The sequence below is a fragment of the Oncorhynchus clarkii genome, chromosome 24 (genome assembly GCF_045791955.1).
Source record: "Oncorhynchus clarkii lewisi isolate Uvic-CL-2024 chromosome 24, UVic_Ocla_1.0, whole genome shotgun sequence".
Taxonomy (NCBI): domain Eukaryota; kingdom Metazoa; phylum Chordata; class Actinopteri; order Salmoniformes; family Salmonidae; genus Oncorhynchus; species Oncorhynchus clarkii.
Window position 1 is genome coordinate 11,176,933 of NC_092170.1, and position 16,697 is coordinate 11,193,629.

General features: G+C 43.4%; 1 protein-coding gene across 1 annotated transcript; it reads right to left on the reverse strand.

Moving 5' to 3' along the window:
- Positions 1-128: 128 nt before the first annotated feature.
- On the reverse strand, positions 129-12,156 carry LOC139382909 (atypical kinase COQ8B, mitochondrial-like). Its single transcript, XM_071127173.1, has 15 exons — positions 12,073-12,156; positions 11,406-11,587; positions 10,869-11,195; positions 10,309-10,375; positions 9,734-9,805; positions 7,748-7,864; positions 7,465-7,550; positions 6,956-7,096; positions 6,513-6,594; positions 6,256-6,349; positions 5,781-5,922; positions 2,329-2,436; positions 1,861-1,926; positions 1,559-1,645; positions 129-1,252 (listed from the first exon to the last, which is right to left on the reverse strand). The coding sequence occupies exons 2-15, from the start codon at positions 11,583-11,585 to the stop codon at positions 944-946; spliced, it is 1,878 nt and encodes a 625-aa protein (XP_070983274.1). The 5' UTR covers positions 11,586-11,587; positions 12,073-12,156; the 3' UTR covers positions 129-943.
- Positions 12,157-16,697: the final 4,541 nt, after the last annotated feature.

The window sequence follows — 16,697 nt, forward strand, 5'->3', positions numbered from 1 at the left end:
AATCCATTGCAACGAAATTAATGTATCTTTTTGGAGAAATTGAGCTTAGTCTTCCCCATTTCAGCCCGTTTGGGTCTGAATTAAAACCCTGTTTAAACAGCGAGCCAGTGGCAAAAGGTCTCCATTTTATCTAGCAGGACTATTTTATTGCACTGTTTAAGGACATCTATGGTTTCCATCAAACAGTCCTTTAAAATACATACAAACACTGCTCTAACATATCATGGAAATACATTCACAAGATGGCTTAATACTGCAACCCAACAAGGCAGTGAAATAAGCCTTGTATTTTGAGACTAGTATAGAATAAGATATTTTCTGGCATTAAATAGTAAATCTCCCAGAAATGTTTTTTTTTGCCAAAAATATACCTGTTGGAAGATTGCAACAATATTTGAAAGAGTAATCTTTGTAGTGTGTAGAATTATGTCCAAATAACTTTTCAGTGTCAAAATGCCTTTTAGTACAAACAATGCCATTTTCAGAAACAAATGTCATGTTTGTGGCATTAACATGTAATAATCAATCTGCATTAAAATGAGTTTGTTGTAAACCATTGGACCAGGGTACATCAAAAACACAAACCAACACTCAAAACATATTACCTCCCCCCCCCAACAGAGACACAGCTCAAATCAGTTATATAGCCTTCATACCTTTACATTAAACAAATATTATTAACACCAATCTCAAGTGATTCAATCACACAAATGCCATAGAGTTTCTTTCTGTGTTCGTTTATACAAGCAGACACTCCACCTACCACTCCTTACTGTCAGCCCACCCCATTAAGTGGTGGAGTGGCATCAAGTCACTGACAGTCAAAGTACTGGGAGTCAGTAGATCACCCATGTAGTACAGTTACCCTCTCTTAAATAAACCTTGTCCACAGCCATGGGACTTCTGCCAGAGAGTGACCACTAGTAATGACCTTTGACCCCATCTAGGCCTGAACTTGGGCAGCCTGCTCCTTCTCCAGCCGCCGCTGTTGGTAGGAGTTGTAGATGTCCAGGAACATGTCCTTGCAGGCAATTTTGGCGCCAAGCTTGGAACAGATGAGGAAGGAGCCGGCCATCTTGCGGTGCAGGGAGTAGGTCTCCTCGGGGGGCGGGGTGAGGCGGTGACGCAGCATGACGGGGATCAGGCTCTGGATCCGCTGCGTGGTGCTCTGGGTGCCAAAGTCAAAGGGGTCAGAGTTGGCGAAGGCCTCGCCCAGGATCATCACTGCCTCCACGTGGGCGTCCTGGAACGCCTTGGGAGAGGAGGCATTTTCAACACAACTTGGTAACACTCCGCATGTACAATGCTTTATTTCTTGTTAGAAGCATGTATGAACCTTTATTATGGTCTCAAAATGAATAACATTATATGTCCTTCTGTTTTTTTACTGACTCAAAAGTGTAGAAGTACATGGCTATGTATACAACCCCGCCCCAGTAGAAGGAGAGGAGAAAGGGAACAGAGAGAGAGAGGGGCGATGTCATAAACCACACGTGTAAAAAAAAAATTATACGCTTCATGACACCATGGTTATCACTGCACAAAAATACCCTCTTACCTTGGCCTCAAACCCCGTGAGGAACTTGAGGTCCTTGGATTTCTCCAGAACAGTCTCCCTATCTCCGATGGAGGCTGCGTGCACCACCTGGACACAGACAGACCAACCTTGCGCCATCAAAAAGGTTACAGAGAACTAAATCAAAGCCATTTGATATGCTGTGCTCCTGGGTCTAAAATATGAATGGGATCTGTCATTCATCGGGTAATTGTTAGGCAAAACGTTGTGCAGGTAGTAACATCCCTGTTTCGGTCCATTTTCTTTCGTTTGCCGTTTAATGCACACGACTCAGATTAATTTACCTGTACGTAATCATCTGTGAAGGCCTCAGGGTAATCCCGGCACGCACCAAAATCCAACAGAATAATCTGGAGACACAAAGTGGGCGGAGGATTAACTACGTAACATCCCCACCAAAACAACAATCACCATCACACATGTTCATGAATGTGGGGAATAAAGTGGCATTTTCTTATGAAAATGTAGGATACATTTTTTATACATGTATTCAGTGTATTTCAGTGTACATGTATTCAGTGTATTTCAGTGTAAATCCATTATAAAAGCTATTTAATACAAAAACATGATTGAAGGTTAGAGTCATGGTATTGATGAATGACAGAGGTTAAGTCCCCAAATGGCACCCAATTCTCTACATAAAAAATCAGCGCACCCTGTGGGAACTGCTCAAAAGTAGCACACTATATAGGGAATAGGGTGCCAGATGAGACACCGCCAGCATCTCGTCAAAGGCTCACTCGCCCGCTCACCTTGTTCTGCTCAGCGTTGTAAAAGAAGTTGGCCCAGTTGGGGTCCGTCTGCATGAAGCGGAACTCAAAGAGCTCTCTCAGACACAGCTGTAGGATGTTGAAGCAGATCTACAGGGGAGAGGAGATGTGGGACCACAGGGGTCAGTTTACCACTCCTAAACTGAGTCCCAAAATGGCACCAAATAGGGAACAGGCTGACATTTGGGATGCACCCCCTACATAGTGTGAGTGACATCAGTGTCACCACTCGACTTGGGATACTGCCCCCTGCTGGTCCAAATGAGCCATGTGCATTAGTGTTGCGTCAGAAATGTGGTTTTAGAGCGCCCTTTTAAAGTGTTAATAATGCTCTCCTTTATCTGTCGTTCTCATTTAATCCCAACGCCACTGAATCGTGAGTGAAACGTCTGCTTACCCTGGAGTCATTTTAAATCAGATTCCACAATCACTTGAGCCATCTAATGAATATGAATGATTCCTCTACTTCTGGGTGTAGAGACAATGGCGTATGAGTCATTGCTTCAGGATTTGGGGGGGAAATGCATATCTTCATATCAATGACAACTGAGCAGAGCACATTATACAGGTGGTCTGCAGAGTCATAACTTAGCAACTTATCTAACAGTTAAGACAGGGTTTCCCAAACTCAGTCTTCGGGACCCCAAGGGGTGCAACGTTTTGTTTTTTTGCCCTAGCACAACACAGCTGATTCAAATAATCAACTATTCAAATGATCAAAGCTTGGTGATTAGTTGATTATTTGAATCAGCTGTGTAGTATTTAGAGGTCGACCAATTAAAATCGGCGTGGCCGATTAATTAGGGACGATTTCAAGTTTTTATAACAATCGGAAATCGGTATTTTTGGGCGCCAATTTGCAGATTATTTTTATTAATTTTTATTTTTTTATACCTTTATTTAGCTAGGCAAGTCAGTTAAGAACACATTCTTATTTTCAATGACGGCCTAGGAACGGTGGGTTAACTGCCTCGTTCAAGGGCAGAACGACAGATTTTCACATTGTCAGCTCGGCGGATCCAATCTTGCAACCTTACAGTTAACTAGTCCAACGCAATAACGACCTGCATCTCTCACGACGCACTCCACAAGGAGACTGACTGCCTGTTACGCGAATGCAGTAAGCCAAGGTAAGTTGCTAGCTAGCATTAAACGTATCTTATAAAAAACAATCAATCATAATCACTAGTTAACTACACATGGTTGACGATATTACTAGATATTATCTAGCGTGTCCTGCGTTGCATATAATCTGACTGAGCACACAAGCATACAAGTATCTAAGTATCTGACTGAGCGGTGGTGGGCAGAAGCAGGCGCATAAACATTCATTCAAACAGCACTTTCATGCGTTTTGACAGCAGCTCTTCGTTGTGCGTCAAGCATTGCGCTGTTTATGACTTCAAGCCTATCAACTCCCGAGATAAGGCAGGTGTAATCAGGCTGGTGGCTAGCTAGTTAGCGCGCGCTTCAAACTTCACTCGCTCTGAGCCTTGGGGTGGTTGTTCCCCTTGCTCTGCATGGGTAACGCTGCTTCGATGGTGGCTGTTGTCGTTGTGTTGCTGGTTCGAGCCCCGGGAGGAGCGAGGAGAGGGACTGAAGCTATACTCTTACACTGGCAATAGTAAAGTGCCTAAAAGACCATCCAATAGTCAAAGGTTAATGAAATACAAATGGTATAGAGAGAGATAGTCCTATAATAACTACAACCTAAAACTTCTTACCTGGATATATTGAAGACTCATGTTAAAAGGAGCCACCAGCTTTCATATGTTCTCATGTTCTGAGCAAGGAACTGAAACGTTAGCTTTCTTACATAGCAGTTATATATAAAAAGTGCAATGTGTGTGTGTGTGTGTGTGTATATATATATATATATTATTATTATTTAAAGGAGGCTAAATTGATTTTATTTATGTATTATATTAAGTGTTCATTCAGTATTGTTGTAATTGTCATTATTACAAATAAAAATAAAAAAATAGTCCGATTAATCGGTATCGGCTTTTTTGGTCCTTCAATAATCGGTATCGGCGTTGAAAAATCATAATCGGTCGACCTATAGTACCTACCCATAAACATCAATGCTTTTCTTAAAATCAATACACAAGAAATAAAAAATGTAAACCTGCATATTTAGTTCATATCGCCTGAACATTAATTTATTTTAACTAGAGAAATTGTGTCACTTCTCTTGCGTTCTGTGCAAGCAGAGTAAGGGTATATGCAGCAGTTTGGGCCGCCTGGCTCGTTGCGAACTGTGTGAAGACCATTTCTTCCTAACAAAGACCGTAATTAATTAGCCACATTTTTACATAATTATAACATAACATTGAAGGTTGTGCAATGTTACAGCAATATTTAGACTTAGGGTTGCCGCCCGTTAGATAAAATATGGAACAGTTCCGTATTTCACTGAAAGAATAAACGTTTTGTTTTCGAAATGATAGTTTCCGGATTTGACCATATTAATGACCTAAGGCTCGTATTTCTGTATGTTTATTATAATTAAGTCTATGATTTGATAGCACAGTCTGACTGAGCGGTGGTAGGCAGCAGCATTCATTCAAATAGCACTTTCCTGCGTTTGCCAGCAGCTCTTCGCAATGCTTCAAGCATTGCGCTGTTTGTGACTTCAAGCCTATCAACTCCCGAGATTAGGTTGGCAATAGTATAGTGCCTATAAGAACATCCAATAGTCAAAGGTATATGAAATACAAAATGGTATAGAGAGAAATAGTCCTATAATAAATACAACCTAAAACTTCTTAACTGGGAATATTGAAGACTCGTTTTAAAAAGGAGCCACCAGCTTTCATATGTTCTCATGTTTTGAGCAAGGAACTTAAACGTTAGCTTTTTTACATGGCACATATTGCACTTTTACTTTCTTCTCCAACACTGTGTTTTTGCATTATTTAAACCAAATTGAACAGGTTTCATTATTTTTTTAGACTGAATAGATTTTATTGGCGTATTTATTATATTAAGTTAAAATAAGTGTTCATTAAGTATTGTTGTAATTGTCATTATTACAAATATATATATACAAAAATGTAATAAATAAATAATAATAATAATAATAATAATAATAATAATAATAATATGGCCGTTCAATCGGTATCGGCTTTTTTGGTCCTCCAATAAAAGGTATCGGCGCTGAAAAAATCATAATCGGTCAACCTCTAGTAGTATTAGGGCAAAAAAATCAAAACGTGTACCCCTTGGGGTCCGAAGGGCTGAGTTTGGGAAACTCTTGAGTTAAGGACAGTCAGAGCTACAAAAAAAGGTCTCCAGTCAGTCAACCAGTCACAGAGTTAGACTAAGGTTAGGCAATGCTGTGGCCACAACATCACCCCACAGTGCTACAAGGAAAAAGGCCATTCACCACATTCACCCAATGTTTATTCTCCTGGGTGGAGGTCAACTCTAACCTGATTCCTTGTCTCCTGATCCAGATCCACACAGCTGTCCAGCGGTACCCCTGACACCAGCTCCATGGCCAGAACCCTCCTTCCTGAGAGCTCGTCCACCACAAATGGCACGTGGAAAAATGGGTCATCCGCCAGAAGTGACCTGAGGGCAGAGGCAGACAGAAATCATTAATCTGCTCAACAGGACTGAGCTGGTACATTGCTATGCATCAATACACAACAGGCCCACAAATTGTACTACCATCAGATTCACAGTGCATTAGAGAGCGTATCATCCTGACAGGAACTGAAATGAATAAAGATAGAAATCACATGAGGGCCAGCTTCCCCAATACTGTGGAAAGTGGTATTTAATTTATACTCACTGTATAGTAACATTTGGATACACTAAGAGGACTACTACAGGCTATTCAAGTTAATTATCCTTCTGAAGAGACTTCATGCTTTATGACAGACTCAGTAGTGTAGGGCTTACTTAAAATGCTTGGCACTCTCCGCCTCTCTCTTGTAGTCGCACTCCCACGCCAGCTCTCTTTGAAGGACCTCTAGACTACTGTCTGCAAACAAGCCTGTGAGAAAATAAATGTCAATGTAAGGCAGGCTCCTGAGGGCATTTTCCCAAGTACTAGGATATCTTTCTAACTACAAAGCATTCAAGTAGATTATTTCAGTAATGAAAAGCGCTATATAAGTTGAATACATTATTATTAGTTTGGATTTCTGAACCCTTACCGTCTGGTAGAACAATACTCATCTTCAGCACAGACATCAGGTTGTTGATGTCACTGTGGATGCTCTCAACTACTCCTGGGTACTGAGAGAGCGAGAACAGACATCCAGAATTACATGAGAAAACAACAAAGACTGTCTGAGAATAACAAGAATCTTATCTTAGAGCTCCCGTGACAAAAACACTGCGATAATCTCTTTCCCAGAACAATAACATTTTTTACAAGTTACTGTTAAAAACAGGCAACCAACCCTTAACTAGGGATCAGGATTTTAGGTAGACGTTTTCTTTTTGTTCAGCCAAAGATAAATAATCTACATTTTACAATGACAAATAAAACCTGATCTATTCATGGGTCATTGACTGATACTATTGCTACTATACTACTGAACCTGGAAATGCAGCCCGGTTCTCTTTGGATGTCAAAGAGTATGGGATCCCTCACCTGGATCTTCATGGCGACCTCCCTGCCGTCCTGCAGCATCCCGTGATGCACCTGGCCAATGGAGGCGGCGGCGAAGGGCTTTTCCGCAAACGACGACAGCTTCTCCCTCCAGCCTGCACCTAGCTCCTCCTCCAGAACTTTCTGCAGTCACATACACAGCAGAGCGGAGAGTGTTGGAGTTCAATTAGATTCCAAAATGACTTGCTAACAGTCGTAGCAGTGGAATGTCCAATATTACTGTGCAATATCTGAAGTTCAAGAATACTCCCGATAGGAGCAGCAATCTAAGGCACTGCACTAGAGGCGTCACTACAGACACCCTGGCTGTATCACAGCCGGCCGTGATTGGGAGTCCCCTAGGGAGGCGCACAATTGGCCCAGCATCGTCCGGGTGTGGCCGGTGTAGGCCTTCATTGTAAATGAGAATTTGTTATTAACTGACTTGCCTAGTTAAATAAAAGGATAAATACTTTTCTTTTTATAATCATTTCAGTGTATGCATGACTCACATTCATCTGCCAGGCGGGCATGAAGTCCGCGCTCTGTCGGACTCGCTCAAAGATCTTCTGTAGCTGGGGGTTTATGAAGGAGTTGTCTACCGGGAAGAACACAACACATGTTCAATTTTACCTAGTATGCATAATGTGTTGAATTGGTAATACTTTACATAGGATGTAATGTAGCATCTATAATTCCTTTATAGATGCAGCATAACCATCAAACAAGTATTCCAATTGAATTCATCAAAGATAAATGTGATGGGTGACAGAGGGGAGGGGTAGACCATTATACCTTGTATACTGAGCATCTGTCCTATTTTGAGGGCTGCCCCTCTGACTTTGCACAAGGTGTCCACTATCCTCTCAGCATTGGCCTCGGACAGGAGAGGAGAGTCCAACAGGGCACCCTCTGAGAGAGACATGGTCGAGTTTATTACGGAATCGCAATGAAGGAGAGAAGCAAGCATTCAGTAAAACAAACTAAGGTCTGAATTCATGAGCAAGACCGGAGTAACTACACTATTAAATGAGAAATAGTGTATATCATAACATTCAATGGTGAACCAAGCCATATTGAGAGGAACTTCAAATCAGTCCAGATTCAGCACAACGCCAGCCTGGCGGTCAATCGAACAACCTATCACGCAGCTTCTTCATCTCAGGGTATGTTTCAGAGATGCTTGGAAGAACCTACAGTTGAAGTCGGAAGTTTACATACACTTAGGTTGGAGTCATTTTCAACCACTCCACAAATTTCTTGTTAACAAACTACAGTTTTGGAAAGTCGGTTACAACATCTACCTTGTGCATGACACAAGTAATTTTTCCAACAATGGTTTACAGACAGATGAATTCACTGTATCACAATTCCAGTGGATCAAAGGTTTACATACACTAAGTTGACTGTTCCTTTAAACAGCTTGGAAAATTCCAGAAAATGATGTCATGGCTTTAGAAGCTTCTGATAGGCTAATTGACATAATTTGACTCAATTGGAGGTGTACCTCTGGATGAATTTCAAGGCCTACCTTCAAACTCAGTGCCTCTTTGCTTGACATCATGGAAAAATCAAAAGAAATCAGCCAAGACCTCAGAAAACATTTTTTAGACCTCCACAAGTCTGGTTCATCCTTGGGAGCAATTTCATCTGTACAAACAATAGTACGCAAGTATAAACACCATGGGACCACGCAGCCGTCATACTGCTCAGGAAGGAGACGCGTTCTGTCTCCTAGAGATGAACGTACTTTGGTGCAAAAAGTGCCAATCAATCCCAGAACAACAGCAAAGGACCTTGTGAAGATGCTGGAGGAAACGGGTACAAAAGTATCTATATCCACAGTAAAATGAGTCCTATATCGACATAACCTGAAAGGCCGCTCAGCAAGGAAGAACCCACTGCTCCTAAACTGCCATAAAAAGGCCAGAATACGGTTTGCAACTGCACATGGGGACAAAGATCGTACTTTTTGCAGAAATGTCCTCTGGCCTGATTAAACAAAAATAGAACTGTTTGGCCATAATGACCATCGTTATGTTTGGAGGAAAAAGGGGGAGGCTTGCCAGCCGAAGAACACCATCCCAACCGTGAAGCACGGGGGTGGCAGCATAATGTTGTGGGGGTGCTTTGCTGCAGGAGGGATTGGTGCACTTCACAAAATAGATGGCATCATGGGGGGGGGGGATTATGTGGATATATTGAAGCAACATCTCAAGACATCAGTCAGGAAGTTAAAGCTTGGTCGCAAATGGGTCTTCCAAATGGACAATGACCCCAAGCATACTTACAAAGTTGTGGCAAAATGGTTTAAGGACAAACAAGTCAAGGTATTGGAGTGGCCATCACAAAGCCCTGACCTCAATCCTATAGAAAATCTGTGGGCAGAACTGAAAAAGCATGTGCGAGCAAGGAGGCCTACAAACCTGACTCAGTTACACCAGCTCTGTCAGGAGGAATGGGCCAGAATTCACCCAACCTATTGTGGGAAGCTTGTGGAAGGCTACCCAAAATGTTTGACCCAATTTAAAGACAACGCTACCAAATACTAATTGAGTGTATGTAAACTTATGACCCACTGGGAATGTGATGAAAAGAAATAAAAGCTGAAATGAATCACTCTCTCCTATTATTTTGACATTTCACATTCTTAACATAAAGTGGTGATCCTAACTGATCTTAAACAGGGAATTTTTACTGGGATTAAATGTCAGGAATTGTGAAAAACGGAGTTCAAATGTATTGGTTAAGGTGTATGTAAACTTCCGAATTCAACTGTACCTGCACGCTTGGCTCCCATAGACTGCTTCGCCACCTCTGCAATGGCACCTAGTCCCAGCCCGACTGCCAGACCTGCCAACGAGACAGACATAAGGAAGTGTGCCAAACACTACATTGTTTCACTTGAGACGCACACTGATCTCTCCTTTGTCTGGCCATCATACACATGTGCCATTTAAGTCAGAGAAGCCTTTTTGTCCTAGACTTGACACTCCGGTACCGCTTGCCATGTGGTAGTAGAGAGAACAGTCTATGACTGGAGTGGGTGTGGTCTTTGACAATTTTTAGGGTCTTCCTCTGACACCACCTGATGTAGAGGTCCTGGATGGCAGGCAGCTTAGCCCCAGTAAAATCAAGGTCATAGGGACTGGGCTGTGCAATGATGTAATGACTATAATGGTTGATTTAATAATGTACTAGAAATGTTGATTGATTGTAATATAGCTGCATGCTGGCTGGGTCATGTTTCTTTAGGCATCGGTTGTATGGCATTCTATCAATAGAATCCTTTTGGCGTACCTAATAAAACTGCAATATCTGGGGTTGATTTCCATTCATTGCAGTGAAACTCTTACCCCCGAAGTTGACCAGCCTGCTGATTCTCGTGGCAGGGACCTTCCTCTCTCTTGCACGATCACTAAGCTGTTAAAATTAGACTTCCATTAAAACAATATCTAACACCAAACATAATCAAATTAGCTAATTTGAGCTACAACCTGCAACATCTAAATTATTTTAGGCTAAAAGACCACAGTCTCGTGCCAAAGGATAACACTGCACAGTGAGAGATGTTACATAACATAAGGGCCTGAGAGACTACATGCCACCATGTTTCAGCTATAGCACATACCTGGAATAATACAGTACCACATCGGTAGGCCTATATAAAATTGGTTCATCTCAAAGGATATATTTAGATTTACAATATTCATGAGAAGCACAGTACAGCAGTATAAATGTATGTACAAAGACCACCATTGCATACTTCTTTAGAAAATGGGGAAACTATTTCCTAATATAGCAAAGACCAACTTAACCCCCAATGTCCCCATCATGATTTACAACTACAATGCCAGCCCAAAACCCAGTCAGTGGAAAAGCTCAGACAATCAGGAGGTAAGCATACACCGCTCACCTTCTGCTTAACAATAGGCCTGGAGAGTGCCTGCTTGGACTTCCTGGCCTTCTCGATGTCCTCTGGGGTGAGTCTGGCCACTACCGAGTCATGGACAGACCTGGTGTGGTGTTGCGTCGAGGCGATGTGCAGGAACCGGGCACTTTGGCCAGGCAAGCCTGCTCCCCCTGGACCCCGGGCTGGGCTGGGAGGAACACCGCTGGGCATCTCTGTGGCCCCTGGGCCTGGGGGGAATTCAGAGCCCACCGCCCATTTAGCAGCCTCATCCGGGTCCATTTCCTCCCATCCCTCAGCATCAGGGAACACATCATCCTTGATAGACTGTTGCTGAATATGGAAAACGTCACATTCAGTGCCTCATTCAATGTCACGGCAGGCAATAGACACCATGGTGCACGCAACTGTATTAGGCAGAGTACTAAAACACTTTATGCAGCCTAAAAGCTGAAAAGGGCATTGAACTGTGATAATGTGTGTACATCTATTTATTTGATGTGTGCAGAAAGGCCCCCTTCCTTCTCTCCCGTGTGAACATACCATGGCAGAACCACCCATGACTGTGCCCATCACGCCCTCGACCACCTCCTGGGCAGCTTTGACCCCAGTGCCAGGCGTGGAGTTACAGGCCATTAGCCTCAGCATCTCCCCCTGGGTGTTGGCAAACGCTTGGCCAACCTTCCCTGCTCCCCGCAGCACCTGAAACACCTCAGCTAGCATCTCTGCAAAGACACACACACACACACACACACACACACACACACACACACACACACACACACACACACACACACACACACACACACACACACACTTTAAGCAATCTAGCGACCTATACATTTAGTCTAAGCTTGGCTTATCATTGAAGAAGATTCAGTATGCATGACATGTAATGCACACACGTGTATCTTCGACCTGCACTCCTCACAGGCTATATAAGTAACTCATATACTTTCCCAAAGACGTTGTCGTTTGATTACCAAGTGAAGATTGTGTCGTAACTGCACCACTATCGAATATAAAGAGACAAAATTTCGATTTTTAATTTGGGTAACGTTGAATGCATAGATGTAACCTAAGCATGTTGTTCACACTAGCTACTAAGTTAGCTAGCTAGTCTTCACACCCCAACATCAACGCTAATGAATCACTTAGTTAACTTTAGCTAGATAGTTTAAAATATACCGAGGAATTGTCAGTCACTTACTATTGAAGGGATGCTTTCTATAGAATTTGCAGTAGCTGACGACTGTCCTCTTGCCCGTGAAGTCAATGGACGCTGTTTTGCAACAACTTTCAGACCCGGAAATAGAGGTTTAACTAGATTGACAGAGGTGCCTGTGGTCCAACTGCGCCGGGCAAAATAGGATAAGCCCGGCGTAATATCACTAGACCAATCCTACGCCACGTTTCAACGATTTAATGTGTGATTGACAGAGGAACGTCTGTCCACTGAACAAATCAGAAAAGTGACAGGTGTGGCTACGACAACCTAATGGCTAATAACATATTAATGGGCGTATCATGAGGGAGAATGCTGGTGTTTGGAATGTAGTTTAAAAATCTTGAGGATGGTGCTGATGCTCAGTGGCGTGTATTTATGGATGCAAAGGAAAGCCAGGCTTCCCCCAATAATTGACCAAGGAAAAAAATATATACAATAATTTATATTTCGTCTCTGAGAGTTTCATAATGTCATTCAATTCGCAAGAGGCAACATGTATCTCATCGAGAAAGCACCCAAGCGAACGAAACAGTGTCCCTCTGTCTCTTTATGTTTAGCCCATCTATCTGATGCTATGATGTTGCAGCAGCCAGCCAGCGCCAGCCGTCTGGGCAAAATGAGTATGATCTTGTTGGCGCCGGTGGCAGGACCCATGCCAAAATTAATAGAAAATAGTTCCTTATCTCCTTAAAAGAGCTGGTCTTATCTTGTGTTAAAACCCTCACCCATCATGTTTCAGATCATCTGATCTCCAGTGTTGTTTTCTGCTGATTGGTAGAGAAGCTAGCGACCCAGTGTAGCCAACTCCTCAGTAAGGAAAGTAGATATTGGCTGTCCTAAAAGTCGCTGGAAGTCGCTAAATGACGCCATCTCCTAATTTGCATAATTGTCCATGTGCATGTAATTGTGATGGACGCTGTAGGAGAGAGGAATAACGTCGCGGGAGAGACAAAACGTGAGTAAAAAAACACCTTAAATATGTTTAGAACTACAAATGAGCAAGCTGCAGAGAGTGGCACACACAGCGAATAAGAACCAGATATTTGAGGTCATACTCCTCCTTCAGCACTTTATGGACCCCATTGTTAATCCCCGTCATAACAGAGGCATTGTCAGTCCCTATCCCCAGGAGTTTCTCTTTTTTAAGACAACACTTCTCGAGGAGCTATAGAGCTACAACAGCACGGGCTATAGATTTGGCATCTCCTCCCTCCAACTCAACAAGCCCCAGACATGTTGATACAATTGTCTGCTTGGTGTCACTAAAGTACCTTATCATAACCCCCAGGTACTTAGAAACACTTACATCCGTGGACTCATCGAGGAGGAGGCTGAAACGCTGGTCACCCACATCTGCAACCAACCTTTTCAGAAAGTATGGTGCTAGAACACCATTAATAATTTCTGTGCACTTTGTTCTGTGCACTTTGTCCTGTGCATTTTCAAGTGGGTAGCAAGCAGTGGAGTCTGAGAAAGCAGCTCTACATGCTTCTCCAATGTGATCACATGCCAGCATGGAACAAACAGTGTTCAGCGATAGCTAATGCCATGGTGGCCTCAGCCTTTTTTGCAGAGTCCATTTTTTTAACCATAAATGGCAGCTTGTTTTGGGTGGAACTGTTATAAGGCTTTGCCTTTTGAGTATGTTTTTGAGTTGTCATGTGTTTTTTTTACATCACTAAGTTTGGCAAAGAAATCAGCCTTACAATACAGGCAGTATGCCCATGTATCATCTCCAATAAACGGCTTCAACCAGCCTTTAAATTCAGGGTTTGATTCCCACTACTTTCTGTATTTTTGAGTGTACAGTTTAGACTGAGACATGATGAGCTAGCCAGCTAAATGTTTAGCTTATGTCACAGAGAGGCACACACACACAGTGGACAAGGTGAGTAAGTGACAGAGGCTATGTGAGTCAAATGCAGTGATTTATTTTTGTGCAGTGATTTATTTTTAGACAAAGAACCTTTTACATTTACATCCCGCCCTGAATGTAAGTCAGGGCGGGATCAGCCAGCAGCGGCTTCCTGCATGCGTGATTCATTTGCAGCCTGGACACAGAGGGGTGAACATCTCCTGCTCTGACTGCAGCTGGGAGGGACTGCTGCGCGAGGACTGGGAGTGCTTTGGGATGGGGGTTGGGCCCACGACAGCACCCGCTGCTCGTTGAGAAGAGTAAGAACAATACCTGCTTTCACGTCAGAGTCTCCAATAACACCAGAAAAAGTTGCTAGATTTGTCGCTAGTCGAATAATAGCCAATCAGCATTGAACTAAACTGAGCGAGCTCAACTGTTAATGGTCCTGGAACACCAAAATAAAAAGTGTCAAGGGAATACAGTTTGGATTTGGCTTCACACCAATTACATCACATTAAAGACAAACATCATTGACAGAAAAAATCTTGAGTTGTTGCATCTTGTTGTGGTGTTGTCCTACGGTGGCTGGCTAGCTCAAATTGACACTTTCCTAGAATGGCCATGGACAGAGATAGCGATTGGGAACGTGGTTTTACCTAATTATCCATATCAAATCAAATTGTATTTGTCACATGCTCCGAATACAACAGGTTCACCTTACAGTGAAATGCTTAATTACAAGCCCTTAACCAACAATGCATTAAGAAGTTAAGAAAAAAATAAGTGTTCATTAAAAAATAAATAGAAAATAAAAGTAACAAATAATTAACAGCAGTAGTAAAATAACAAGTGAGGCTATATACAGTGGGTACCAGTACAGAGTCAATGTGCGGCGGGCACCGGTTAGTCTACGTAATTGAGGTAATATGTACATGTAGGTAGAGTTAAAGTGACTATGCATAGATAATAAACAGAGTAACAGCAGAGGGGTCTGGGTAGCCCTTAGATTAGCTGTTCAGGAGTCTTATTGCTTGGAGGTAGAAGCTGTTTAGAAGCCTCTTGGACCTCGACTTGGCGCTCCGGTACCGATTGCCTTGCGGTAGCAGAGAGAACAGTCTATGATTAGGGTGGCTGGAGTCTTTGACAATTTTTAGGGCCTTCCTCTGACACTGCCTGGTATAGAGGACCTAGATGGCAGGAAGCTTGGCCCTGGTGATGTACTGGGCTGTACGCACTACCCTCTGTAGTGCCTTGCGGTCGGAGGCTGAGCAGTTGCCATACCAGGCAGTGATGCAACCCGTCAGGATGCTCTCGATGGTGCAGCTGTAAAACCTTTTGAGGATCTCAGGACCCATGCCAAATCTTTTCAGTCTCCTAAGGGGGAATAAGTTTTGTCGTACCCTCTTCCCGACTGTCTTGGTGTGCGTGGACCATGTTAGTTTGTTGGTGATGTAGACTCAAAGGAACTTGAAGCTCTCAGCCTGCTCCACTACAGCCCTGTTGATGAGACTGGGGGCATGCTCGACTCTCCTTTCCCTGTAGTCTACAATCATCTCCTTTTGTCTTGATCACGTTGAGGGAGAGTTTGTTATCCTTGCAGCACACGGTCGGGTCTCTGACCTCCCTATAGGCTGCCTCATCGTTGTCGGTGATCAGGCCTACCACTGTTGTCATCAGCAAACTTAATGATGGTGTTGGAGTCATGCCTGGCCGTGCAGTCATGAGTGAACAGGGAGTACAGGAGGGGACTGAGCACGCACCCCTGAGGGGCCCCCGTGTTGAGGATCAGCGTGGCGGATGTGTTGTTACCTACCCTTACCACCTGGGGCGGCCCATCAGGAAGTCCAGGATCCAGTTGCAGAGGGAGGTGTTTAGTCCCAGGGTCCTTAGCTTAGTGATGACCTTTGAGGGCACTATGGTGTTGAACGCTGAGCTGTAGTCAATGAATAGCATTCTCACATAGGTGTTCCTTTTGTCCAGGTGTGAAAGGGCAGTGTGGAGTGCCATAAAGATTGCATCATCTGTGGATCTGTTGGTGCGCTATGCAAATTGGAATGGGTCTAGGGTTTCTGGGATAATGGTGTTGATGTGAGCCATGACCAGCCTTTCAAAGCATTTCATGGCTACATTTGTGAGTACTACGGGTCGGTAGTCATTTAGGCAGGTTATCTTAGTGTTCTTGGGCACAGGGACTATGGTGGTCTGCGTGAAACATGTTGGTATTACAGACTCAGACATGGAGAGGTTGAAAATGTCAGTGAAGACACTTGCCAGTTGGTCAGCGCATGCTCAGAGTACACGTCCTGGTAATCCATCTGGTCCTGCTGCCTTGTGAATGTTGACCTGTTTAAAGGTCTTACTCACATCTGCTGCGGTGAGTGTGATCACACAGTCGTCCGGAACAGCTGATGCTCTCATGCATGTTTCAGTGTTACTTGTCTCGAAGTGAGCATAGAAGTTACTTAACTCATCTGGTAGACTCGTGTCACCGGGCAGCTCTCGGCTGTGCTTGACCTTTGTAGTCTGTAATAGTTTGCAAGCCCTGCCACATTGAATGAGTGTCGGAGCCGGTGTAGTACGATTCAATCTTAGTCCTGTATTGATGGTTCGGCGGAGGGCATAGCGGGATTTTATATAAGCTTCAGGGTTAGAGTCCCGCTCCTTGAAAACGGCAGCTCTACCCTTTAGCTCAGTGTGAATGTTGCCTGTAATCCATGGCTTCTGGTTGGGGTATGTACGTATGGTCACT

What these genes read in the sequence shown, in the direction of transcription:
- LOC139382909 (XM_071127173.1), bottom strand. Translation starts at nt 11,585, where the DNA reads ATGCTAGCTGAGGTGTTTCAGGTGCTGCGGGGAGCAGGGAAGGTTGGC. An exon ending in ACAACGCTGAGCAGAACAAG is followed by an intron (nt 1,927 to 2,328) that starts GTGAGCGGGCGA and finishes TTGTGTCTCCAG; the next exon opens with ATTATTCTGTTGGATTTTGG. An exon ending in TCACGGGGTTTGAGGCCAAG is followed by an intron (nt 1,253 to 1,558) that starts GTAAGAGGGTAT and finishes TCCTCTCCCAAG; the next exon opens with GCGTTCCAGGACGCCCACGT.